Here is a 27,657-nt window from a genome sequence, read left to right as displayed (position 1 = left end):
GAAAGAGTGAAGAAATTAATGCTCATAGCTAACTTGTCTAAAATCATACATGTAGGGTGCCTGGGTGGCTCAGTTGGTTGAGCAACTGCCTTTAGCTCAGGTCATGATCCCAGAGTCCTGGGATGAGTCCCGCATCGGGCTCCCAGCTCCATGGGGAGTCTGCTTCTCCCTCTGACCTCACCTCTCATGCTCTCTCTCACTCACTCTCTCTTTCTCAAATAAATAAGTAAAATCTTTTAAAAAATCATACATGTAGGAAGGGGCAGAACAAGAACTAAAATTCTAAATCTCTGCGGCTTCCTCTGGCCATCATGTGGTGACCTTGAACATGCACCACTCAGTTCTGTGGAGAGGAGCATAGCTGAATTCCTTTCCCAGCCCCTGCCCATCTTGATCCACTGGAGACAGGGGCTGTGCTGCCCCAGGGCTGCAGCCAGCCACTGACTGAGCACCAAGGGTGCATTCTTGCAGACCCATTTCTGCAAGATCTGGTTTTCCTCCTCCAGGTGGCTTTAGCTTAGGGATGCCCCACTGGTCTAGCCAAACCTTCATCAGAACTGCCCTCAGTCTAAAGAGTCTCCATTTCTGCACAAGCATCAGAGCTGTGTCATGGTCTGAAATTGCCCATTGCTATCTCCAGCTTCCTCCTCTTCTTCCATCACAAGAATCCCCTCTAGTCCTTCCCTGGCATCTTTAATCTGGTCTTAGTGTCTGCTTCTTAGAGAAACTTCGCTGGCAAATAGGGAGCCATCAGTTTTCTACCATGGTCTTAGCTTTCTACACCTTAAGCATTCTGGGGATATGGGACCCAGGGATGAAGATTTCAATAAGAGTTCCCTTGTGGTTTTGATACTTATTCCTTTCACAAACCATTGTTTTATAAGCAAAGTTCTAGTGGACTTCTGTTATCACAACATCTTTGTAAGTACAGACTTTTATGCCCAAAATACTATTACGAAATTGGCTGAAAAGCCAATAGCAAAATGAAGTTCTGATTTTAGCGACCAGTGGGGATGATATAAAGGGGGAGAAGGCCTTCAGAAGAGGGGTTGAAGGGTGGCTGGGTGGCTCAGTTGGTTGAGGGTCCAACTCTTAACTTCAGGTCAGGTCACAATCTCAGGGTCGTGAGAGCGAGCCTTTTGTCACTCTCCATGCTGGGTATGGATCCTGCTTAAAATTCTCTCTCTCTGTCTCTTCCTCTGCGCCTTTGCCCTGCTTGCTCTGCCTCTATCCCAAAAAAGGAAAAAAAAAAAAAAAAAGAGGGGTTTTTACCAACTATGTGATTCAGACAACATAGAAGAGAACATGGTACATGAAATTTACACCTAGTGAAGCTAATATACAGTTAATCTTTGAAGACTGTAGGGGTTAGGGTGTCAACTCCCATGCAGTTGAAAATCTGCATATAACCTTTGACTTCCCCAAAACTTAACTATTAATAGCCCACTGTTAATTGGAGCCGTACTGATAACATAAACAGCTGATGAACGTGTATCTCATGTGTTGTATGTTATATACTGTATTCTTATAATAAACTAAACTAGGGAAAAGAAAACATTATTAGGAAAATCACATGGGAAACACATTTACAGTACTATACTGTATTTCTCAAAAAAAAAAAAAATCTGTGTGTAAGTGGATCCCCGCAGTTCACACCACTGTTATTCAAGGATCACCTGTAAAGATAAATGAGGGAGAAATTACCTCATATGTTGTAGTAAGATTCTGCAGAATCTGAACTTGCGTGGAAGTTTTGGGAAGAGCAGATAAAACCTGGCCACTGGGAAAAAATAAGACAGAATTTTGATGTTAAATAAAAAAAGTGAAAATGAGATAATACTGGGAGGGACTTTGAGGTAATTGCAATGGAAGCAAACTTTAAATGGTAAAGGAGTATCTTGCTACAGACAGAGTGTTAAAAGGAGAACATATACTTGCCCATCCTTTCTGTTCCTGAGCAGCTGCCAAATCAATAACTCTCTTGAATGGGAATACCTACTTCTTTCTTGAATGCGTGTGCAAGCCTGGGTGTGTTTTAATTTTAAAAATTAAATATTTAAGGGCACATGGGTGGCTCAGTCATTAAGTGTCTGCCTTCGGCTTGGGTCATGATCTCCTGGGATCGAGCCCCACATTGGGCTCCCTGTGGCAGGAAGCCTGGTTCTCCCTCTCCCACTTCCCCTGCTTGTGTTCCCTCTCTCACTGTCTCTCTGTCTGTCTGTCTGTCTCTCTCTTTCTGTCAAATAAATAAATAAAATCTTTTTTAAAAATATAAAAAAATCAAATATTTAATGCATAAAGGAATATTTACATGAACATTCACTGATTACATAATAAAATGAGTGCCTGGGAACCCATTATGCCACTTAAGAAATCCAATGTTTTTGGGTGTCCTTGAAGCTCTATGTGGCCTTGTCCCTACTCTATTTCCCTGTCACATCCCTAAAGGTAACTACCTTAAATTTTCACTTTGCTCATTCCCTTAGTTTTCCTCAATAGTATGGATTTTTAAATACATGTATGGAGTCTTGAATAGGTAGAGTCTTAAGATACCCTTAGATTTGCTTGATTTAACTCTTTAAAAATTGTGTACTATATGTATCCTTCTGTATCTTATTTTTCTCATGCAACATTGTATTTTCTTTTTTTTTTTTTAAGATTTATTTATTTGACAGAGAGAGATCACGAGTAAGCAGAGAAGCAGGCAGAGAGAGAGGAGGAAGCAGGCTCCCCGCTGAGCAGAGAGCCCGATGTGGGGCTCGATCCCAGGACCCTGAGATCATGACCTGAGCTGAATGCAGAGGCTTAACCCACTGAGCCACCCAGGTGCCCCCAACATTGTATTTTCAAGTTTATCATCTGTGTTGAAGAATGTAGCCATGGTTCACATGTGCTGGAATTTGTCTACAAGTTGAATTGCTATTTCTTGGGGGCTAGATACATTGTAATTTCATAAAACAGTACCAAATTACTTCTCAAACTTTTTGTACCAGTTTATATTTTCACCAATAGAGGAAATGATTTCCTATAGCTCCTCCTCCTTGCTAACACTTGATGACTTTTTAATTTTTCCAATTGAATGGTTGAATTGAAATGGAATCTTCTTGCACTTTTAGTTTTAATTTTCTGACTTACTAATATAGTATAGTTATTTCCATTCAATTATTTTTGTGACAATTGACTAGTAGAATTTCTTTTTATAATCTAAATACTGACTGGTTGTCAGTTAAATGTACTGAAAATATCTTGTACCAGTTTGTTTTTCTTTTTTCTTTCTTTATGATGTATTTTTATCCATCATTTCCTTCCAGGTTTGTTTTTTTACTGTGTGTTATGAACTCTTTCCCAATCCCTAGGTCTTAAAAATAATTTCTTACATTTCTTTTGCCTTTCTTCATTTTTTAATTTGAATTCTAGTATAGTTAACATATAGTGTTGTATTAGTTTCAGTGTATATAATATAGTGATTCAAAAATTCTATACATTACTCAGTGCTCATCATGATAAATTTACTCTTAAATCACTCCACTTTTTCACCCATTCCCTATCCCAACTCTCCTCTGATAACCATCGGTTTATTCTCTATAGTTAAGAGTCTGTTTCTTGTTTTTTCTTGTCCTCTCTCTTGTCTTCCTTTGTTCATTTGTCTTTGTAAGTTCTACATATGAGTGAAATCTATGGTATTTGTCTTTCTGATTGACTTATTTTACTTAGCATTATACTCCACCCGTGTTGTTGTAAATGGCAAGATTATATTCTTTTTTTATAATATTCTAAATAATATTCCATTGTAGACACATCCTGGAAAGGAGAAAAGATGGAGGAGGAGTAGGGAACCTTATTTCAAATGGTCCCCTGAATTGAGCTGGATATCTTTCAGACCATTCTGAACACCCATGAAATCAGGCTGAGATGTAAGAAGATATATCTGGATCTCTTCAAACAACATCTCCTGCAGTTGGTCTCAAGGTATGAAGCAGTGAGCTGTGATTCTGTGGGCAGATATCAGAAGATACATGGACAGGGGAGGGAGTCTCCAGAATCTTGCCCTGGAGCACAAAAACCTCCTGCACTGGGGAATGGGCACAGACTTGGAGACCAGTCGCAGTGGGGAAAGGACTTTAGAACAGCCCCCTGACTGAAATGTGGAGCTGGAGGGGCATGCATGCAAACCAGGGCAGCTTGCAGTTTTAAAAGTACAAAAGGCAGAGACAGGAAAGGGCTGGGAGTGCTGCTGTGGGACACACAACCCAGGATTCTGCAGTTTTTAGCAGCACAGACAGAAACAGAGACAGTGTGGCCTGGAGACTCAGTGAAGAACAGACTGCGATCTCTCTGTTCTGAGAGAGAGGTTTGGATATAGTCACTTCTGCTCTGACTCTCGAAAGAGATGTACAAAGCTGCCAGATAAAGCCACCAGAGAACAAAAGCCCCAGAAAACCGGTTTTCACTGAACCCTCCCCCCACCCCCCAACAGGGGGCAGGGCAACTCTGCCCAAACAGTGCAGCAGGCCCCTCCCCCACAGGATAGGCTGGAATAACAAGAGGCCAACAGTCCTAAAGTCCCTGTAAAACAGGTGCATCTTGCTTGGGTTGTGGTCAATAATTTGGACTCTGTACATTCCCTCAATCACCCCTCAACAGAATGACTAAGAGGGGAACCCCCAAAAGGGGAAAGAACTAGAGGAAGTGGCCTCTGCCACAGACCTAATGGATATGGAAATAACCAAGATGTCAGAAATAGACTTCAGAGTAACAATTATCAAGATGATATTTAGGTTTTAAAGATACAGACGTAGTGATCCGAAGGGGCACGTGTACCAGAATGTTTATAGCAGCAATGTCTACAATAGCCAAACTATGGAAAGAACCTAGATGTCCATCAACAGATGAATGGATAAAGAAGATGTGGTATATATACACAATGGAATACTATGCAGCCATAAAAAAATGAAATCTTGCCATTTGCGATGACGTGGATGGAACTAGAGCGTATCATGCTTAGTGAAATAAGTCAATCGGAGAAAGACAACTATCATATGATCTCCCTGATATGAGGACATGGAGAAGCAACATGGGGGGTTAGGGGGATAGGAGAAGAATAAATGAAACAAGATGGGATTGGGAGGGAGACAAACCATAAATGACTCTTAATCTCACAAAACAAACTGGGGGTTGCTGGGGGGAGGTGGGATAGGGAGAGGGGGAGGGGGCTATGGACATTGGGGAGGGGAGGCGAACCATAAGAGACTATGGACTCTGAAAAACAACCTGAGGGTTTTGAAGGGTCAGGGGTGGGAGGTTGGGGGAACACGTGGTGGGTAATAGGGAGGGCACGTTTTGCATGGAGCACTGGGTGTTGTGCAAAAACAATGAATACTGTTATGCTGAAAAAAAATAAATAAAATGGGGGAAAAAAGATGATATTTAGGTTTGAGAAAAACATTAATGACTATATAGGGTTCTAAGGGCAGAAATGAAATCCAATCAGGCCAAACTTAAAAATGTTATGAATGAAATGCAGTCTAAACTGCATACTCTCAGCGTAAATGAGGCAGAAGAATGAATTAGTGAGATACAGGATAAGATGATAGAAAAGAAGGAAATTGAGGCAGCATGGGAAAAATAAATTAAAACCCAAGGAATCAAACTGCAACATCAGTGACTTAATGAAATGTTCCAATATCAGATTTTTGGGGATCCCTGAGGGGGTGAAGAGAGAGAGAGGTCTAGAAATATATTTGAGTAAATCATAGCTCAGAACTTCCTTATTCTGGGAAAGGAAACAAGCCTTCATGTCTAAGAGGCAGAGAAGACCCCTCCCAAGATCAATGAGAACAGACTGATGCCATGACATATAACAGTATAATTTGCAAATCTTAGATCTAAGGAAACAATCTTGAAAGTGGCAAGGGGGAAGAGATTTCTTACATACAGAGGGAGGAACGTCAGATTAATGTCAGACCTGTCCACTGAGACCTGGCAAGCCAGAAAGGGCAGGCAAGACATATTCAGAGCACTAAATGAAGAGAATATGTTGCCAAGGATGCTTTATTCACAAGGCTGTCATTCAAAACAGATGGAGAGATAAGGAGCTTCCAAGGCAGGCAGGAGCTGAAAGAATATGTGACCACCAAGCCGGCCCTGCAAGAAATATTAAGGGGGTTCTATGAAAGGAGAAAGACCCCAAGAGTGATATAGAGCAGAAACTTACAGAGACAATCTATAGAAACAAGAACTTCACAGGCAACTTGATGACAATAAAATCATATCTTTCAATAATCACTCTCAACACGAAAGGTCTAAAGGCTCCCATGAAAAGGCACAGGGTTGCAGATTGGATAAAAAGACATGACCCATCCATATGCTGTCTATAAGAGACACATTTTTGAACCTAAATATACATCCAGACTGAAATTGAAGGGATGATGAACCATTTTTCATGCCAATGGACCTCAAAAGAAAGCTGGGGGGTAGGGAGGAGTCAAGATGGCGGAGAAGTAGCAGCCTGAGACTACATCAGGTAGCAGGAGATCAGCTCGATAGCTTATCTAAACATTGCAAACACCTACAAATCCAACGGGAGAGCGAAGAGAAGAAGAACAGCAACTCTAGAAACAGAAAATCAACCACTTTCTGAAAGGTAGGACTGGCGGAGAAGTGAATCTAAAACGACGGGAAGATAGACCGCGGGGGGGAGGGGCCGGCTCCCGGCAAGCGGCGGAGCAACGGAGCACAAAATCAGGACTTTTACAAGTCTGTTCCACTGAAGGACATTGCTCCAGAGGCTAAACCAGGGTGAAGCCCACGCGGGGTCAGCGTGGCCTCAGGCCCCGCAGGGTCACAGAAGGATCGGGGGTGTCAGAGTGTCGGAGAGCTCGCAGGTATTAGAACGGAGAAGCCAGCTGCAGAGACAGAGCCGAGGACTGAACTCTCAGCTCGGGGTTACCTTGAGCTGGTCGTGGGCTGGGTGAGCTCGGAGCGCGGCTAGAGGCTGGGGATATGGGAGTGATTGGGTGCTGTCCTCTGGGGGCGCACTGAGGAGTGGGGCTCCAGGCTCTCGGCTCCTCCGGGCCGGAGACTGCGAGGCCGCCATTTTCATTCCCGTCCTCCGGAACTCTACGGAAAGCGTTCAGGGAACAGAAGCTCCCAAAAGCGAACCCGAGCCGATTACTTAGTCCGGCCGCCGGTAAGGGCGGTGCAATCCCGCCTCGGGCAAAGACACTTGAGAGTCACTACAACAGGCCCCTCCCCCAGAAGATCAACAAAATATCCAGCTAGGACGAAGTTCATCTATCAAGGAGAAAGCAGGTTCAATTCCTAAGACAGCAGAGCAATTCCAGAGGAGGAGAAAGCAAAGCACGGAACTCATGGCTTTCTCCCCATGATTCTTTAGTCTTGCGGCTACTTCAATTTTTTTTTCTTTTTTCAATTTTTTTTTCTTTTTTCAATTTTTTTTTCTTTTTTTTTTCTTCTTCTGCTAAATTTTTTAAAACTTTTACCCTTTTCTTTTTTAACGTTTTTTGACTAGTTCATCTAAATATATATATTTTTTTCTTTCATTTTATATTTTTTTATTTGTTTCATTTTTTAAATTTTTTCTTTTTTTTTTCTTTTTTTTTCAGAACCTGTTTTTATCCCCTTTCTCCCCCGCACAATTTGGGGTCTCTTCTGATTTGGTTACAGTGCATTTTTCTGGGGTCTTTGCCACCCTTTTAGTAGTTTATTTGCTCCTTCATATCCTCTTATCTGGACAAAATGACAAGGCGGAAAAAATCACCACAAACAAAAGAACAAGAGACAGTACCGAAGGCTAGGGACCTAATCAACACAGACATTGGTAATATGTCAGATCAAGAGTTCAGAATGACGATTCTGAACATTCTAGCCGGGCTCGAAAAAGGCATGGAAGATATTAGAGAAACCCTCTCTGGAGATATTCAAGCCCTTTCTGGAGAAATTAAAGAACTAAAATCTAACCAAGTTGAAATCAAAAAAGCTATTAATGAGGTGCAATCAAAAATGGAGGCTCTCACTGCTAGGATAAATGAGGCAGAAGAAAGAATTAGTGATATAGAAGACCAAATGACAGAGAATAAGGAAGCCGAGCAAAAGAGGGACAAACAGCTACTGGACCATGAGGGGAGAATTCGAGAGATAAGTGACACCATAAGACGAAACAACATTAGAATAATTGGGATTCCAGAAGAAGAAGAAACAGAGAGGGGAGCAGAAGGTCTATTGGAGAGAATCATTGGAGAGAATTTCCCTAATATGGCAAAGGGAACAAGCATTAAAATCCAGGAGATGCAGAGAACCCCCCTCAAAGTCAACAAGAATAGGTCCACACCCCATCACCTAATAGTAAAATTTACAAGTCTTAGTGACAAAGAGAAAATCCTGAAAGCAGCCCGAGAAAAGAAGTCTGTAACATACAATGGAAAAAATATTAGATTGGCGGCAGACTTATCCACAGAGACCTGGCAGGCCAGAAAGAGCTGGCATGATATATTCAGAGCACTCAACGAGAAAAACATGCAGCCAAGAATACTCTATCCAGCTAGGCTATCATTGAAAATAGAAGGAGAGATAAAAAGCTTCCAGGACAAACAAAAACTGAAAGAATTTGCAAACACCAAACCAGCTCTACAGGAAATATTGAAAGGGGTCCTCTAAGCAAAGAGAGAGCCTAAAAGTAGTAGATCAGAAAGGTACAGAGACAATATACAGTAACAGTCACCTTACAGGCAATAGAATGGCACTAAATTCATATCTCTCCATAGTTACCCTGAATGTTAATGGGCTAAATGCCCCAATCAAAAGACACAGGGTATCAGAATGGATAAAAAAACAAAACCCATCAGTATGTTGCCTACAAGAAACTCATTTTAGATGCGAAGACACCTCCAGATTTAAAGTGAGGGGGTGGAAAACAATTTACCATGCTAATGGGCATCAGAAGAAAGCTGGGGTGGCAATCCTTATATCAGATCAATTAGATTTTAAGCCAAAGACTATAAGAGATGAGGAAGGACACTATATCCTACTCAAAGGGTCTGTCCAACAAGAAGATCTAACAATTTTAAATATCTATGCCCCTAACGTGGGAGCAGCCAACTATATCAACCAATTAATAACAAAATCAAAGAAACACATCAATAATAATACAATAATAGTAGGGGACTTTAACACTCCCCTCACTGAAATGGACAGATCATCCAAGCAAAAGATCAACAAGGAAATAAAGGCCTTAAATGGCACACTGGACCAGATGGACATCACAGATATATTCAGAACATTTCATCCCAAAGCAACAGAATACACATTCTTCTCTAGTGCACATGGAACCTTCTCCAGAATAGATCACATCCTGGGTCACAAATCAGGTCTCAAACGGTATCAAAAGATTAGGATTATTCCCTGCATATTTTCAGACCACAATGCTCTGAAGCTAGAACTCAATCACAAGAGGAAAGCAGGAAAGAACCCAAATACATGGAGACTAAACAGCATCCTTCTAAAGAATGAATGGGTTAACCAGGAAATTAAAGAAGAATTGAAAAAATTCATGGAAACAAATGATAATGAAAACACAACAGTTCAAAATCTGTGGGACACAGCAAAGGCAGTCCTGAGAGGAAAATATATAGCGGTACAAGCCTTTCTCAAGAAACAAGAAAGGTCTCAAGTACACAACCTAACCCTACGCGTAAAGGAGTTGGAGAAAGAACAAGAAAGAAACCCTAAACCCAGCAGGAGAAGAGAAATCATAAAGATCAGAGCAGAAATCAATGAAATAGAAACCAAAAAAAACAATAGAAAAAATCAATGAAACTAGGAGCTGGTTCTTTGAAAGAATCAATAAGATTGATAAATCCCTGGCCAGACTCATCAAAAAGAAAAGAGAAAGGACCCAAATCAATAAAATCATGAATGAAAGAGGAGAGATCACAACTAACACCAAAGAAATACAGACAATTATAAGAACATACTATGAGCAACTCTACGCCAACAAATTGGACAATCTGGAAGAAATGGATGCATTCCTAGAGACATATAAACTACCACAACTGAACCAGGAAGAAATAGAAAACCTGAACAGGCCCATAACCAGTAAGGAGATTGAAACAGTCATCCAAAATCTCCAAACAAACAAAAGCCCAGGGCCAGACGGCTTCCCAGGGGAATTCTACCAAACATTTAAAGAAGAACTAATTCCTATTCTCCTGAAACTGTTCCAAAAAATAGAAATGGAAGGAAAACTTCCAAACTCATTTTATGAGGCCAGCATCACCTTGATCCCAAAACCAGACAAGGATCCCACCAAAAAAGAGAACTACAGACCAATATCCTTGATGAACACAGACGCAAAAATTCTCGCCAAAATACTAGCCAATAGGATTCAACAGTACATTAAAAGGATTATTCACCACGATCAAGTGGGATTTATTCCAGGGCTGCAGGGTTGGTTCAACATCCGCAAATCAATCAATGTGATAGAACACATTAATAAAAGAAAGAACAAGAACGATATGATACTCTCAATAGATGCTGAAAAAGCATTTGACAAAGTACAGCATCCCTTCCTGATCAAAACTCTTCAAAGTGTAGGGATAGAGGGCACATACCTCAATATTATCAAAGCCATCTATGAAAAACCCACCGCAAATATCATTCTCAATGGAGAAAAACTGAAAGCTTTTCCGTTAAGGTCAGGAACACGGCAGGGATGTCCATTATCACCACTGCTATTCAACACAGTACTAGAAGTCCTAGCCTCAGCAATCAGACAACAAAAAGAAATTAAAGGCATCCAAACTGGTAAAGAAGAAGTCAAACTATCACTCTTCGCAGATGGTATGATACTATATGTGGAAAACCCAAAAGACTCCACTCCAAAACTGCTAGAACTTGTACAGGAATTCAGTAAAGTGTCAGGATATAAAATCAATGCACAGAAATCAGTTGCATTTCTGTACACCAACAACAAGACTGAAGAAAGAGAAATTAAGGAGTCAATCCCATTTACAATTGTACCCAAAACTATAAGATACCTAGGAATAAACCTAACCAAAGAGACTAAGAATCTATACACAGAAAATTATAAAGTACTCATGAAAGAAATTGAGGAAGACACAAAAAAATGGAAAAATGTTCCATGCTCCTGGATTGGAAGAATAAATATTGTGAAAATGTCTATGCTACCTAAAGCAATCTACACATTTAATGCAATCCCTATCAAAATACCATCCATTTTTTTCAAAGAAATGGAACAAATAATCCTCAAATTTATATGGAACCAGAAAAGACCTCGAATAGCCAAAGGAATATTGAAAAAGAAAGCCAAAGTTGGTGGTATCACAATTCCGGACTTCAAGCTCTATTACAAAGCTGTCATCATCAAGACAGCATGGTACTGGCACAAAAACAGACACATAGATCAGTGGAACAGAATAGAGAGCCCAGAAATCGACCCTCAACTCTATGGTCAACTAATCTTCGACAAAGCAGGAAAGAATGTCCAATGGAAAAAAGACAGCCTCTTCAATAAATGGTGCTGGGAAAATTGGACAGCCACATGCAGAAAAATGAAATTGGACCACTTCCTTACACCACACACGAAAATAGACTCCAAATGGATGAAGGACCTCAATGTGAGAAAGGAATCCATCAAAATCCTTGAGGAGAATGCAGGCAGCAACCTCTTCGACCTCAGCCACAGCAACATCTTCCTAGGAACAACGGCAAAGGCAAGGGAAGCAAGGGCAAAAATGAACTATTGGGATTTCATCAAGATCAAAAGCTTTTGCACAGCAAAGGAAACAGTTAACAGAACCAAAAGACAACTGACAGAATGGGAGAAGATATTTGCAAACGACATATCAGATGAAGGGCTAGTATCCAAAATCTATAAGGAACTTAGCAAACTCAACACCCAAAGAACAAACAATCCAATCAAGAAATGGGCAGAGGACATGAATAGACATTTCTGCAAAGAAGACATCCAGATGGCCAACAGACACATGAAAAGGTGCTCCACGTCACTCGGTATCAGGGAAATACAAATCAAAACCACAATGAGATATCACCTCACACCAGTCAGAATGGCTAAAATTAACAAGTCAGGAAATGACAGATGCTGGCGAGGATGCGGAGAAAGGGGAACCCTCCTCCACTGTTGGTGGGAATGCAAGCTGGTGCAACCACTCTGGAAAACAGCATGGAGGTTCCTCAAAATGTTGAAAATAGAACTACCCTATGACCCAGCAATTGCACTACTGGGTATTTACCCTAAAGATACAAACATAGTGATCCGAAGGGGCACGTGTACCCGAATGTTTATAGCAGCAATGTCTACAATAGCCAAACTATGGAAAGAACCTAGCTGTCCATCAACAGATGAATGGATAAAGAAGATGTGGTATATATACACAATGGAATACTATGCAGCCATCAAAAGAAGTGAAATCTTGCCATTTGCGATGACGTGGATGGAACTAGAGCGTATCATGCTTAGTGAAATAAGTCAATCGGAGAAAGACAACTATCATATGATCTCCCTGATATGAGGACATGGAGAAGCAACATGGGGGGGTAGGGGGATAGGAGAAGAATAAATGAAACAAGATGGGATTGGGAGGGAGACAAACCATAAATGACTCTTAATCTCACAAAACAAACTGGGGGTTGCTGGGGGGAGGTGGGATTGGGAGAGGGGGAGCGGGCTATGGACATTGGGGAGGGGAGGTGAACCATAAGAGACTATGGACTCTGAAAAACAACCTGAGGGTTTTGAAGGGTCAGGGGTGGGAGGTTGGGGCAACCTGAGGGTTTTGAAGGGTCAGAGGTGGGAGGTTGGGGTCACAGGTGGTGGGTAATGGGGAGGCCACGTTTTGCATGGAGCACTGGGTGTTGTGCAAAAAGAATGAATACTGTTACGCTGAAAAAATAAATAAAATGGGGGAAAAAAAAGAAAGCTGGGGTAATGATTCTTATATCAGAGAAATTAGATTTTAAGCTAAAGACTATAGTTAGAGATGCAGAAGGACACTATATCATGCTTAAAGGGTCTATCCCACAAGAGGATCTCACAGTTGTAAATATCTATGCCCCCAACATGGGAGCAGCCAACTACATAAGCCAACTGTTAACCAAAATAAAGAGACATATTGATAATAATATGTTAATAGTACGAGACCTCAGCACTCCACTCTCAGCAATAGACAGATCATCTATGCAGAACATCAACAAAGAAACAAGAGCTTTGAATGACACACTGGACCCCATGGACCTCTCAGATATAAAGCAACAGAATTCATTCTTCTTGAGTGCACATGGAACATTCTCCGGAATAGACCACATGCTGGGTCACAAATCTGGTCTCTACTGATACCAAAAGATTGAGATTATTCCTTGTATATTCTTGACCATAATGCTTTGAAACTAGAACTCAATCACAAGAAAAAAATTGGAAGGAATTCAAACACTGGGAAGCTAAAGACCATCCTGCTTAAGAATGTTTGGGTCAACCAGGAAATCAAAGAAGAACTTAAGGGCACCTGGGTGGCTCAGTTGGTTAAGCAACTGCCTTTGGCTCAGGTCATGATCCCAGAGTCCTGGGATCGAGTTCCGCACTGGGCTCCCAGTTCCAGGGGAGTCTGCTTCTCCCTCTGACATTCTTCCCTCTCATGTTCTCTCTCACTCTCTCAAATAAATAAATAAAATCTTTAAAAGAAAAAAAAAAGAAGAACTTAATTCATGGAAACCAGTGAGAACAAAAACACACTGGTCCAAAACCTATGGGAAACTGCAAAGGCAGTCCTAAGGGGGAAATACTTAGCCATTCAAGCCTCACTCAAAAAAATAGAAAAATCCAAAATACACAAATTATCTTTATACCTTAAATAACTGGAGAAAGAGCAATAAATAAAGCATCAGCCACACATAAGAAGAGAAATAATTATGATTAGAGCAGAGATCAATGAATTAGAAACCAGAAATACAGTAGAGCAGATCAAAGAAACTAGAAGCTGATTTTTGTTAGAATAAATAAGATCGATAAACCACTGGCCAGACTTACCCAAAAGAAAAGAAAAAGGACCCAAATTAATAAAATCTTGAATAAAAGAGGAGAGATCATGACTAACACCTAGAAACAATTATTTGAATTTATTATCAACAACTGTATGCCAATAAATTAAGCAAACTGGAAGAAATCGGTGCCTTCCTGGAAACCTATAAACTACCAAGACTGAAACAGGAAGAAATTGACAACCTGAATAGACCAATAACCAGTAACAAGATTGAAGCAGTGATTGGGGTGCCTGGGTGGCTCAGTGGGTTAAAGCCTCTGCCTTCGGCTCAGGTCATGATCCCAGGGTCCTGGGATCGAGCCCCTCTTAGGGTTCTCTGCTCAGCAGGGAGCCTGCTTCCTCCTCTCTCTCTGCCTGCCTCTCTGTCTACTTGAAATCTCTGTCTGTCAAATAAATAAATAAAATCTTTAAAAAAAAAAAAAAGATTGAAGCAGTGATCAAAAACCTCCCAAAAAACAAGAGTCCAGGCCCTGAGTATTCCCTGGGGAATTCTACCAAACATTCAAAGAAGAAATAATACCTATTCTCCTGAAGCTGTTTCAAAAAATAGAAACAGAAGGAAAACTTCCAAACTCATCCGATGAGCCCAGCATTACCTTGATCTGAAAACCAGGCAAAGATCCCATCAAGAAGGAGAATTACAGGACAATATTCTTGATAAATATGAACACCAAAATTCTCAACAAGATCCTAGCTAATAGGATCCAAGAGTACATTAAAAGGATTATCCAGCACGACCAAGTGGGATTTATTCCTGGGATGCAAGGGTGGTTCAACATTCACAAATCAATCAATGTGATAGATTACATAAATAAGAGAAGAGACAAGAACCACATGGTCCTCTCAATTGATACAGAAAAAGCATTTGACAAACTACAGCATCCTTTCCTGATTAAAACTCTTCAGAGTGTAGGGATAGAGGGAACATCCCCCAATTTCATAAAAACCATCTAAGAAAAGCCCATAGCAAATATCATTCTCAATGGGGGAAAGCTGAGAGTCTTTCTCTTCAGATCAAGAACATGACAAGGATGCTCACTCTTGCCACTATTGTAAACATTGTAGTTGAAGTCCTAGCAACAGCAATCAGACAACAAAAGAAATAAAAGTTATTCAAATGGACCAAGAAGAAGTCAAACTCTCTCTCTTCACAGATGACATGATACTGTATGCGGGAAACCCAAAAGACTGCAAACCCTAAATTATTAGAACTCATACAGCAATTCAGTAATGTGGCAGGATACACAATCAATGCACAGAAATCAGTTACTTTCCTGTACACTAAAAATGTAACCATAAAAAGAGAAATTAGGGAACCAATTCCATTTACAATTCCATTTACAATACTGGAAACCATAAGATACCTTGGAATAAACCTAAGCAAAGAGGTGAAGCATCTATCTTCAAGAAACTACAGAAAACTTATGAAAGAACTTGAAGAAGACACAAAAAGATGGGAAAACATTCCATGCTCATGGATCAGAAGAATAAACATTGTTAAAATGTCTATGTTGCCCAGAGCAATCTATGCTTTCACCACCATCCCGATCAAAATACCAATGATATTTTTCAAAGTGCTGGCACAAACAATCCTAAAATTTGTATGGAACCAGTAAAGACCCTGAATCACCAAGGAAATATTGAAAAAGAAAAACAAAGCTGAGGGCATCACATTGTCTGATTTCAAGCTTTACTACAAAGCTGTGATCACTAAGACAGCATGGTATTGGCACAAAAACAGACACATAGATCCATGGAACAGAATAGAGAGTCCAGGTTTGGACCTTCAACTCTATGGTCAACTAATCTTGGACAAGGCAGGAAAGAATATCCAATGGAAAAAAAGACAGTCTCTTCAATAAATGGTGCTGGGAAAATTTGACAGCTATGTACAGAGGAATGAAACTCAGCCATCTGCTTACACCATACCCAAAGATAAACTCTAAATGGATGAAAGACCTCAATGTGAGACAGGAATTCAAAGTCCTAGAGGAGAACAAAGGCAGTAACCTCTTCGACATCAGCCACAGTAACTTCTTTCAAGGCACGTCTCCAAAGGCAAGGGAAACAAAAGTGAAAATGAACTTTTGGAACTTCAAGATAAAAACTTTCTGCACAGCATAGGAAATAGTCAACAAAACAAAGAGGCAACATGCAGAATGGAGAAGATATTTACAAATGACACTCAGATAAAGAAAGGGTGGTATCCAAGATCTATAAAGAACTTCTCAAACTCAATGCCCAAAAAAACAGATAATCGAGTAAAAAAATTGGGCAGAACCCATGAACAGACACTTCTCTAAAGAAGACATACAAATGGCTAACAGACACATTTAAAAAATGTTCAACATCATGAGCCATCAGGGAAATTCAAATCAAAACTACAATGAGACACTACCTTATACCAGTTAGAATGGCAAAAATTGACAACAAATTTTCAAGAAGTTATGGAGAAGGCGCCTGGGTGGCTCAGTTGGTTGAGCAACTGCCTTCGACTCAAGTCATGATCCTGGGGTCCTGGGATTGAGGTCCACATTGGACTCCCCCTGCTCTGTGGGGAGCCTGCTTCACCCTCTCCCTCTGCTTGCCACCCTCTCTGCTTGTGCTCTCTCTCTGTCAAATAAATAAATAAACTCTTAAAAAAAAAACTTTATGGAGAAAGGGGAACCCTCTTACACTGTTGGTGGGAATGGAAGTTGGTACAGCCACTTTGGAAAATAGTGTGGAGATTCCTCAAAAAGTTAAAAATAGAATTATCCTATGGCCCAACAATTGTACTACAGGGCATTTACCCCAAAGATATAGATGTAGTGAAAAGAAAGGCCATATGTACCCCCAATAACATCAGTATACACAATTGCCAAACTGTGGAAGGAGCCAAGATGCCTTTCAAGAGATGAATGGATAAAGATGTATATACAATGGAATATTACTCAGCCATCATAAAGGATGAATACCCCACATTTGTATCAACATGGATGGAACTGGAGGACATTATGCTAAGTGAAATAAGTGCATTATCATATGGTTTCACTTATTTGTGGAACATAAAAATAGCATGGAGGATATTAGGAGAAGGAAGGGAAAACTGAAGGTGGGGAATTCAGAGGGGGAGACAAACCATGAGAGACTATGGACTCCAGAAATCAAACTGAAGGTTTTAAAGGAGAGAGGGGTGGGGGAATGGGTGAGCCCAGTGATGGGTATTAAGGAGGGCACGTATTGATGGAGCACTGGGTGTTATATGCAAACAATGAATCACGGAACACTATATCAAAAACTAATGGTATACTGTATGGTGACTAATAAAACACAATAAAATTATAAAAAAGTAAATAATATTTCATTGTATATTGTATTCCATATATAGCATACAGATATATACTATATCTTCATTATCCATTTATCTATTGAGAGACACTTGGGCTGCTTCCATAATTCGGCTATTGTAAATAATGTTGCAATAAACATAAGGGTGTATACATCTTTTCAAATTGGTGTTTTCATATTCTTTGGGTAAATACATAGTGGAATTACTGGAGCATATGGTAATTTTATTTTTAATTTTTTGAGGAATCTCTATACTGTTTTCCACAGTGGCTGTACCAGTTTACATTCCCACCAATGGCACATGAGGGTTCCTTTTTTACCATATCCTTGCCAACACTTATTGTTTTTGTTTTTTATTTTAACCACTCTGATAGGTGTGAGGTGATATCTCATTGTGGTTTTGATGTGCATTTCCCTGATGATGAGTGAATTTGAGCATTTTTTTATGTGTCTGTCAGCCATCTGTATGTCCTCTTTGGAGAAATGTCTGTTCATGTCTTCTGCCCATTTTTAATTGGATTTGGGGGCTTGTTTGGGTTTCTACTTTTTTGGTGTTCCATTGTATAAGTTCTTCATATATTGCTGATAGTAACCCTTTATCAGACATGTCATTTGCAAATATCTTCTCCCATTCAGTAGGTTGTCTTCTAGTTTTTTCTTTTGTCTTTCTTATTTAAGTTTTTAAATCCATTTGAAAATTATTTGTTTGTGTGTAGTGTAAAGAGGGAATTGAGTTTTTTTTTTCCTTCTTAGCCTCTTTTATTAATCATTAATACTTTCCCCAGGGATCAGCTATGCCAATTCTGTCATGTATAAGTTCATACTCTTTGGCAGAAACAATGCTAATTCATTGCATCATTTTTCCTTTCTGGGGATACACAAAGAAACCATTTCCTAGCCTTCCATGCAGTTGTGTTGAGACCACGTGCCTGAGTTCTTAACAATGGAACTGTGGGAGGGAGTGATGTGCACAGTTAAGAGCAGGTGGGGGTCTTTATGTGCTATGTGCTCTCTTATCCTGAGACTAGAAGCAAAGAACCCAAGGAGTTGCAATAGGGAAGCAGCCCAGATTTCCAGCTTGGAGGAGAGGGTGAGAGAAAGCCAGATGGGTTCATTAATTGGTGATACAAGTGAGAAAGAAACCTCTGTTGTGGCAAATCAGGCTATTTCAGGGCACGTTAGTTATATAGGATAATCAAGGATTACCCTTACTGATGTGGGGTGGTCTATTTCTTGGATCTTTTTCTTTTTCTTTTTAAAAATATTTTATTTATTTATTTGATAGAGACACAGTGAGAAAGGGAACACAAGCAGAAGGAGTGGAAGAGGGAGAAGCAGGCTCCCCACTAAGCAGGGAGCCCAATGCGGGGCTCCATCACAGGACCCTGGGATTATGACCTGAGCCAAAGGCAGAAGCCTAATGGCTGAGCCACCCAGGTGCCCCTATTTCTTGGATCTTTTTATGTTCCATGGATTTACTTGTCTATCTTTGGGCTGAAACCATTTATCTATGTGATCGTAGCTTCATATTAAAACTTAACAACCTACAGGATAAACTCCTGCTTCCCCTCTCCCTTGTCTGGTTCTTTTTAGAGATTTTCTTGGTTTGATATTTTGCTTTTCCAAGTAAATTTTTAAAATCAGAGAGGAAAAAAATGAGACAAGACGAAACCAGAGAAGACAAACCATAAGTGTCTCTCAATCTTAGGAGACAAACTGAGGTTTGCTGGAGGGGAGGGGTATAGGGGATCCGGTAGCTGGGTGATGGACATTGGGGAGGGTGTGTGTTGTGGTGAGCACTGAATATTGTGTAAGACTGATGAATCACAGACCTGTACCCCTGAAACAAATAATATGTTATATATTAATAATTGAATTTGTGTTTTTTAAAAAATCAGCTTGTTATTGTTCCATGAAAAAAGTTTAGATTTTGATTAATATATCTATAAAAATATTGCATATTTTTATATTCTAGCAAATTTCTTTTTTCTTTTATAAATGGTGGTTTTTAGTATTCCCTCTCTTAGTTCTTTCTTGTTGAGGTATAGAAATGAAATAAATTTTTAGATATTTATTTTCTATCCAGGTCCCTTGGAAGTTTTGATCATTTTAATGTAGATACTTTGTTGTTGTTTTTCTTTGCAAGAAATCATTACAATTGCTCATACTAAATTTGGTTCTTTCATTTCAAAGCTTGTGGAATTTTTTTCTTGCCTGACTGTATTGACTAGGACCTGCAGTACAGTGTTGAAAGGAAGTGGAAATAAAATGCATGATGCATAATTTTTAAGAAAAACTTTTGTAATGTTTCACCATTAGAATGCTTGTGACAGGGTTTGAGGTGCTTTTTATCAGGGTGAAGAAGTTTCCTTCTACTCTTCTATGAGTTTTTATAAGGAATGGATGTGGACTTAATCATATATTTTTATGATTTTCTAGTTTTCTAGTTTCATTTCTTAATGTGATGAATTACATCAATAGATTCTTTTTTAAGTTAACACCTGGTTTAATTTGTTTTCTCACTTTTGCTTTGTCATATTTCTTTCTACCTTATAATGCTTGCTAGGGCCATAGGGGACGCTTAGCAATTCTTGGAAAGCCAAGGCAATAGATTAGTGTGAATCAATGTAGACTGACTTTATTTTTACATACCACCTAACCAAAAAGGAAAGAATTTCTTAATTTTCTCATACTTGCAGTTCTCTATCCATTTTTGCAGGTGAGGGAGATTTGGGTTATAGAGAATGGAAGCAGTAAGGTGAGGAATTGCAGATATATGTGGAATCTGTTAACAGCGATGGCATTCTCAAATTTCTAGTATACCTCTAAGTAACTCTTTTATTTAAATTAAAATTAAGCTATATTGGTGGCATTTACCAGAGGGGGCAAATTTTTAACTTAAAGAATTTTTTCTTTTATTTTTAGACAAATATAATCCTTTAAATGTGGGATAAATATTATTTTAATCACAAAGAAAATATTTTGTTCTTTATTTGAAATGAATCTTAACAGGCACCTGGGTGGCTCAATAAGTTAAGTGTCTGCCTTGGGCTTACATCATCATGATCTCAAGGTCCTGGGACAGAGCCCTCCATCTGCTCCCTGCTCAGCTGGGAGTCTGTTTCTCCCTCTTCCACTCCCCCTCCCCCTGCTCATGCTTTCTCTCTCTCTCAAATAAATAAACGAAGTCTTTTTAAAAAATTAAAATAAATAAAACTAATCTTAGACTTTGGGGTGACCAGGTGGCTCAGTTAGTTGAGTGTCTTCCTCTTGATTTCGGCTCAGGTCATGATCTCAGGGTTGTGGGATCTATCCCACATCAGGCTCTGCACCGGGCATGGATCCTGCTCAAGATTCTCTCCGCGCCCCCCCTCTGCTCCTCACTTCCCTGCTCATGCTCTCTCTCTCTCTCTCTCTCTCAAAAAAAAAAAAAAAAATCTTTGACTTTGCTTTTAGTCAAGATGGAGAAAGAAGAACTAGGTTTACTCTCCTGCCAGAAATAAATAAAAAACTGGACTCCCTCTATCTATATATTTAATAAATTGATTATCAGCAACATGATGACCAGATACAACATTGTATACTAGATTAGATCCTGAAACTGAAAAAGGACATTAGTGGAAAAACTAATGAAATCCAATAAAGTCTGGAGTTTAGGTAATAGTAATAGTACTAACAATGTTGGATTTTTAGTTTTGACAAATATAATGTGGTAATGTAAGACACTAACAGGAGGGGAAACTGAGGGAAGAGTATTCAGGAACTCTCTGTAATTTCCTGCAACTTTTCTGTAAATCTAAAAATATTCCAAATAAATTTTTTATTTAAAAGATATACCAAGAGCTCTGGAAGTACAGAAGAGGTTATGACAACTTATGCGTGTCACTATTAGCCAAAGATTTATGGAAGAGATGATTGGGTAAATTAGAGTGTGGAAAGACCCTGTGGCAGGAGACAAAAAGGCACTGTTGGGGAAATAGCAAACTGTCCCTTGTTGCCAAGTGAGATATGATAGTAGCTAAACAGAAATTAATTGGTTCTCCTCTAGAGAAGATTTTGAATGCACATTGAGAAATCTGGTCTTTATCTTGTAGGCAGTTAGGAGTTAGGAAAAGGACATCACTTGTGATGTATGAGAATAACTTTGACAGCAGAATGGAGGGTGGTTTTATTTTAGAAATCTCGATTAAGAGATTTAAATTCTGGAAATAAGCCTATGGAGTCTTGGTTTTCTGAAAAGGGAAAGACTGGCTCACAGGAAAAAAGATACTAAACTCCAGACTTTATTGGATTTCATCAGTTTTTCCACTAATGTCCTTTTTTCAGTTTCAGGATCTATTCTGGTATACAATGTTGTATCTGGTCATCATGTTGCTGATAATCAATTTATTAAATATATAGATAGAGAGAGAGAGTCCAGTTTTTTATTTATTTCTGGCAAGAGAGTAAACCTAGTTCTTCTTTCTCCATCTTAACTAAAAGCAAAGTCAAAGATTTTTTATTTATTTATTTTTTTTTTTTTTTGAGAGAGAGAGAAAGCATGAGCAGGGAAGTGAGGAGCAGAGGGGGGGGCGCGGAGAGAATCTCGAGCAGGCTCCATGCCTGGTACAGTTTCAGGAAATATGTCCAAGGGTAGTTACTGCAGGATCATTCATAGTAACAATACCTGGAAACCACATAAATGCTTCTCAGTATCAGAATTATTGAATAATGTTAATGTCTGCACATTCCGGAATGCTTTGTAGCCATTATGAAGAATGAGTTAGATTTGTAACAGTTAACTTGCCAGAGATTTACATGACCTTCTAAGAGAAAGAAGCAAGATATGAAGAAGTCTATAAAATATTACCCCATTTTAGTGAAAAAAATAAAGAATAAAGAAAAAGGAAAGTCATATGTGTTGAAGGCAGGAGAAAAGTGATGAATGAATAAGCAGCACATAATTAATATCGATTTGGGTGGTGGGGGATGGCCGTTAAACGACTGGGAAGGGGAGAGAAGTGGGGAGGAAATAAAATTGTTTTTTTTAAAAGAAAGGACTCTATAGTTCCAATAGAAGATCCGATACTTGACAAATGTAAAATCGCACAAGGGTGTATTTAAATATATAGAGAAACACGAGAAAGAATGATCACCAAAATGTTAATGACATTTCTTCAGGGTGATGAAATTTCAGTGTTTCTCTCCCCAATTTTATGCATTTCCATAATACTGATTAATCAAGAAGAACTCTTATTTTCTTTAATCAGGAGGAAAAACTATTACAAAGTTACTCTGTGGAAAAGCCACTGCCAAGCATCTTATACTACTGATGACCCTTTTGCTAGAACATTCCTTGTTGCTTTCAAGTGTTCTCTGAACCCATCAGGGGAATATAATGGGTTTTCTAGTCTTTCAAAATATTTTCATTCAAGCATGTCCTGTTCTAGGAATTTAAAAATTTTTTTTCCTTCATCTGCCATAATAGCTCTGACATTTCTAGTTCACTAAATGTAGGCCACTGTTTTCTCTAAGCTTCCAAAAAACATCCTGGCCCCAATTGACACCACCTCCCAAGGATCTAACTAGAATGTCAAACCCTGTATCTTGGGCAAGCACACCTCTTTAAGGAGCCTTAACATACTTTTAACACACTCAGCACTTGTACAGTCAGATTATGTCATGACTTAACCTTAGCTACCAGTTGGGGGTAGGAGGTGAGATGGGAGTAGATTCTGAGGGCTGAAAGTAAGAGATGACATCACAGGACTGAGCTCCCCAATAGCAATGGGGGTGATGAATTGTTACACAATAGAAGCCAGGTGGCAGTATTTAACTATACTTGACAAGTTGGGCCCAGAAGAAAATGACCCACCGAAAGCTATAGAGTTAGTTAAGAGAACATAGAGTTCTCAAGGACAAGATAAGTGGCAGCCCACAAAAGTATTGCTCAATCTTAACAATCAAAATAAATCAAGGATGAATATGAGAAAAGCTAAGGACAGCTATCCCCACCAAGAGTCACAATGCATTGCCCAGTTTCCAGATGTAGCTTCTTAGACCCAGTTCTTAGAATCTCTTTCCTGAAGTGGGGAGGCAAATTCCCACAAGGAAAGACCCTGCAACAGTATAGAAAGGGTATATGATCATGACTTCCTCTGTTCCTTCCCAAAGAAACCTATGAAAATGGACTCAGGAACTCTGCACACAGCAGAAAGGGGAAAGGGGAAAACTCAATCATTTTGAGGTCTTTTAGATGCAAGATCCAGGATGACATTGACACCTGGAGGTCTGGAATCCTAGTGTAGGTCCAGCTCTTGGTGGAGGCGCTGGGTCTATGGACCTCACCTACCCCTGTGATCATTTCCCTGGTCCCCAAACGTAAAACTGAGATGGACACACAGGGTAATTGGTAGGACCTCGATGTCAGTTCCTTTCCTGTAAAGTAAGAGCTGTCATAGTGGGAAAAGCCAACAGGTGAAACTGTGCCCCCTCACCCTCACCCAGGAGAAGCCAAAAAACCCAAACAAACCAAAGAAGCATTCTGAGGGAAATGGCAGATATTATTATCACCCTTAAAGACCAAAAGATGCAAGGATGGTGGTTTCCACAAATCCACTTTAAATTCATTAGTCTGGCTTTCACAAAAATCAGATGAGTCCTAGTGGATGACAATACACAATCAGACTCTACCAAATAGGGACAAATTAGAGCCACTTTGCTCAGTGTGGTATCTTGGCTGGGCAGAGTCTTAGGTATACTGTATTCAGCTGTTGAGAAGGCTGTCTCTATCAGAAAAAAGAATCACAAACAATTCACATCCACTTGGTACAGTCATCAGCACACAGTTGGAATCTTGCTTCAGCTTGAATTAGTTTTTCCGCTAACTAGCCTGTGTGGATATCCCAAGCTATGATATCAAGGATATCACATGAATCTTGGATCAGGGGAGCAAGAAATGCCAGGTGTGTTGGAGGTCTTAGTAAGGCACATGTGCTCCCAAGGTTGTGAGTGTGTGTGTGTGTGTGTGTGTGTGTGTGTGTGTGTGTTTGGGGGAGCTGCTAATACTATAAAGATTCAGGGGACTGTCATACTAGGGAAATTTTAAAGGTCTAGAAATCTGGGATAGGCTGGGAAATTCCCTCCAAATTGAGGACAGAACTTGTACCTCTCCTGATGAAGAAAGGAGCATAGTTTCTGGCGAGTCTCTTGGGTTTGGGATATACCTCATTTGCAGTACTGCTTCAACCCATTTATTGGGTGACAGGAAAGACTATCATCTCTGTGATGGGAAGGCCCAGAGCAGAAAGGTTCAGCCTGTGGTACAAGAGCCCCTGTCACTTGGGCCATATGGCCTGGGCAGGTCATAAAGGATTAGAAGTGTGCCTGGTGGGGAAAGATGCCACTTAGAGGAATCACAATGTAGACACCTACAGCAAGGCCATGATATCTGCAAAGGAGAATTATACACCTTTCAAAAAACAATTTCTGGCACACTGTTGGGCCCTGGTAGAAATGGAATGCCTGGCCATGGGTAACAAGTAGTCATAGAGCCAGTCTCACCCATCATGAGTTGGGTTTTGTCATATTCACTATGGTAGGAAGATTGATGGCCCCCTAAAAGGCCCACGTCCTAATCCCTAGAACCTGTGAACCTATTGTCTTACATGGTAAAAGTGCCTTTGCAAATACAGCTAAGTATACTGAGATGGCATAATTGCATTGTATTATCTGGATAAGCACAATGATCTTTCAAAGATTCTCGAAAGTGGAGAAGGGAGACAGAGAGTGAGGCAGAGGGAGATTTGGTCTAAGAATAGGTCAGAGTGATCCAGTGCAAGAAGGATTCAACCTACCTTTTCTGGCTTTGAAGATAAAAGTTTGGGGTTGCAAGCCAAGAAATGAGTATAGCCTCTAGAAATGGAAAAAGCAAGGAAGCAGATTTTCCCCTCAAACCCTCTAGAGAAGAAACACAGTGGTGGCCGACACTTTGATTTCAGCCCAGTAAGACCCATTTTTAATATCTAAACAATGGAAATGTTTCCCAAATAATAAATTTGTGCAGTTTTAAGACCCTGATTTGTGTTAATTTGTTACAGTAACAATAGGAAACTAATACACTTGTCATGTCTTGAGGTTGGGCAGGCCAACCAGAAATCCATTGTTAGACAGAACTGGTACATCTGGGATCAGGCACAGGTAGGATCTGGGGACACAAGTGAGGTGCATGAGCGGGTGACCCTTCCTCTCAACTCATACTGACACATGCTACATGTGGATCAGCTAATGGAGCAGGGTAGTAGCCATGAGAACACACCTCTAAGATCTCCAAGTGAAGATGTGTAGTTGATGGAAGGTCCCAGCTACTGTGCTTGAATTCTGTCCCTATGTTAATGCTAAGACCTTATTTTTCACAGGCGGCTTCTAGCTAATAACTGAGCATGGTAGGGGTACCAAGACAGGCTCATTACTGAAAGATGGGTGGCGGGGGAGGGGTTCTTCTGATAGATGACATTAGCTCAAGAACTATCATATCAACTTTGCAGAAGTTTTCTTAGAATTGCACTACCATCTAAGACCTTCTGTACTCCACCTTCCTTCCTTCCCTTTTTCCTCCACAGTGATCACACCAGCATTGCAGGATGTCTTTCCCGAGAGCCTCTTCTTGCCCCTTCCTCATTTATTCCTCTCCAGCATTTTTCTCAACACATTTCTTGCACGTCTAATTCCATCTTCGTGTTTGCTTCTTGGAGGAGTAAGGAAGTGGGAACAAAGTGTGGAAATCTTTGTAACACCGAAGAGAGAACACCCACCAAATGATAGGCACTGAGTAACTATGTAAACAAAATGATTAGGCGGTTGATGTCAGCCGGCTTCTGTCAACAGTCACCCCAGGGCTGGCACAAAGGCACATGAAAGAATAGCCTTGATAGTGAGGATGAGGTTTTGCCTGGCCCGACAGGATGGGTTCCTACTTACCAAGGTTGACAGAGCAACTGTTGCTGCCAAATGTCCAGCTTGACAGCAACAGAAACCAAAACCAAGCCCTTGAATCAGCACCATTCCACGAAGAGACCAAGCAACCACTTAATGAGAAATTGCCTACTTTGGGTCCTTTCCACCATGGGTCTGGATTTGCCTCTTTTACCTGCAGGGCCTCAACTAATGCTACCATACAAGGATGTTACCATATAGTGTTTGATCCACAAAGGATCCCACCTAACACTGTATCTGATTAAGGGATCCACTTTACAACAAGGGAAGTACAGAATGAGCGCATTACAGCGGGATCCACTGGGCATATTACATACCACACCATGCAGAAGCTGCTAGACTCATACAGAAATAGGAATGGATTAGCTGAGGTGCTAGCTTGGAAAGGGGCAACGCGTTCCAGGATGCAGTTTTAAATCAATCATTATATGGTGCACTGTCCCCACAAGTTAGAACACATGGTTCCGGGAACCAAGTTGAATGGCTTTATTCACTGCCATTCCAGGTGAATAAGGGGAATTCGTACTTGCAAACTACAACTATGGCTCTATATATTTAAAAGATCTGCTTCCCAGAAGAGAAAATCTCCCACAAGAGTCATGGCAAGAGTCTTATTAAACTGACAGCTGTTGCTGCTACCCAGTCATTTCAGATTCCTCGGCCCTGCTGGAAGGGGTAGGTGACCTCGATCATCAGGAGGATATTGAGGGCTGCATTCACACAGTTAAGCTGGCAGGGAAGAATACATCTGGTACACAGATGATAAACTTAGGCATTCTGTAATACTTCCTTGTCCAATTTTGTTGTGTATGGACAGAGGCAACAGTCAAGGCCCTTTTGGGTCTTGGTGAATGGAGGTTCAGACCCTTGAAGATCAAGGGGCTGGATCATCTCACCAGGCAAGTCACCTAGACCATGGTAAGTGCTGGTGAAAGGGAAACAGAATGGATCATCTCAGGACTAGGTATAGCTATAGTGGGCTGTAGTTAATCCCACTGATGTTCCTCTTGTGTATTTCTTCCAGCAAAAGAGAGCAACCAAAGTAAGCTCCCAAAGCTTACTTTGGAAGCAGATCGATCTGAGTGGCACAAGGGCAGGACTATAGGAGATGCTATGTTGTGCTTCCCAGATCCCCAACCAAGAATGAATGCTCATTTTCCCAGATTCTGCAAGTGTTGGCTGCTGTCACTCAAGTCCCTTTCCAGGAATTTTCCTTGACTGAAGAAAGACGTGTTGCCAAGGTCATGCCTCCTCCCAGGTA

General features: G+C 40.3%; 1 protein-coding gene across 1 annotated transcript in view; it reads right to left on the bottom strand.

Annotated features, from left to right (window-relative positions):
- Positions 1-27,657, bottom strand: part of CPB2 (carboxypeptidase B2) — a 68,110-nt gene that overhangs the window by 34,029 nt on the left and 6,424 nt on the right. Inside the window, exon 2 of the mRNA XM_045978244.1 lies at positions 1,705-1,780. Within this exon, the coding sequence (XP_045834200.1) occupies positions 1,705-1,780 (76 nt within the window). The remainder of the gene's footprint in view (positions 1-1,704; positions 1,781-27,657) is intronic.

The sequence above is a fragment of the Meles meles genome, chromosome 14 (assembly GCF_922984935.1).
Source record: "Meles meles chromosome 14, mMelMel3.1 paternal haplotype, whole genome shotgun sequence".
Classification (NCBI taxonomy): Eukaryota; Metazoa; Chordata; class Mammalia; order Carnivora; family Mustelidae; genus Meles; species Meles meles.
Note: the sequence above shows the minus strand (reverse complement) of the source record. Positions and strands in the feature narration are given on the sequence as shown.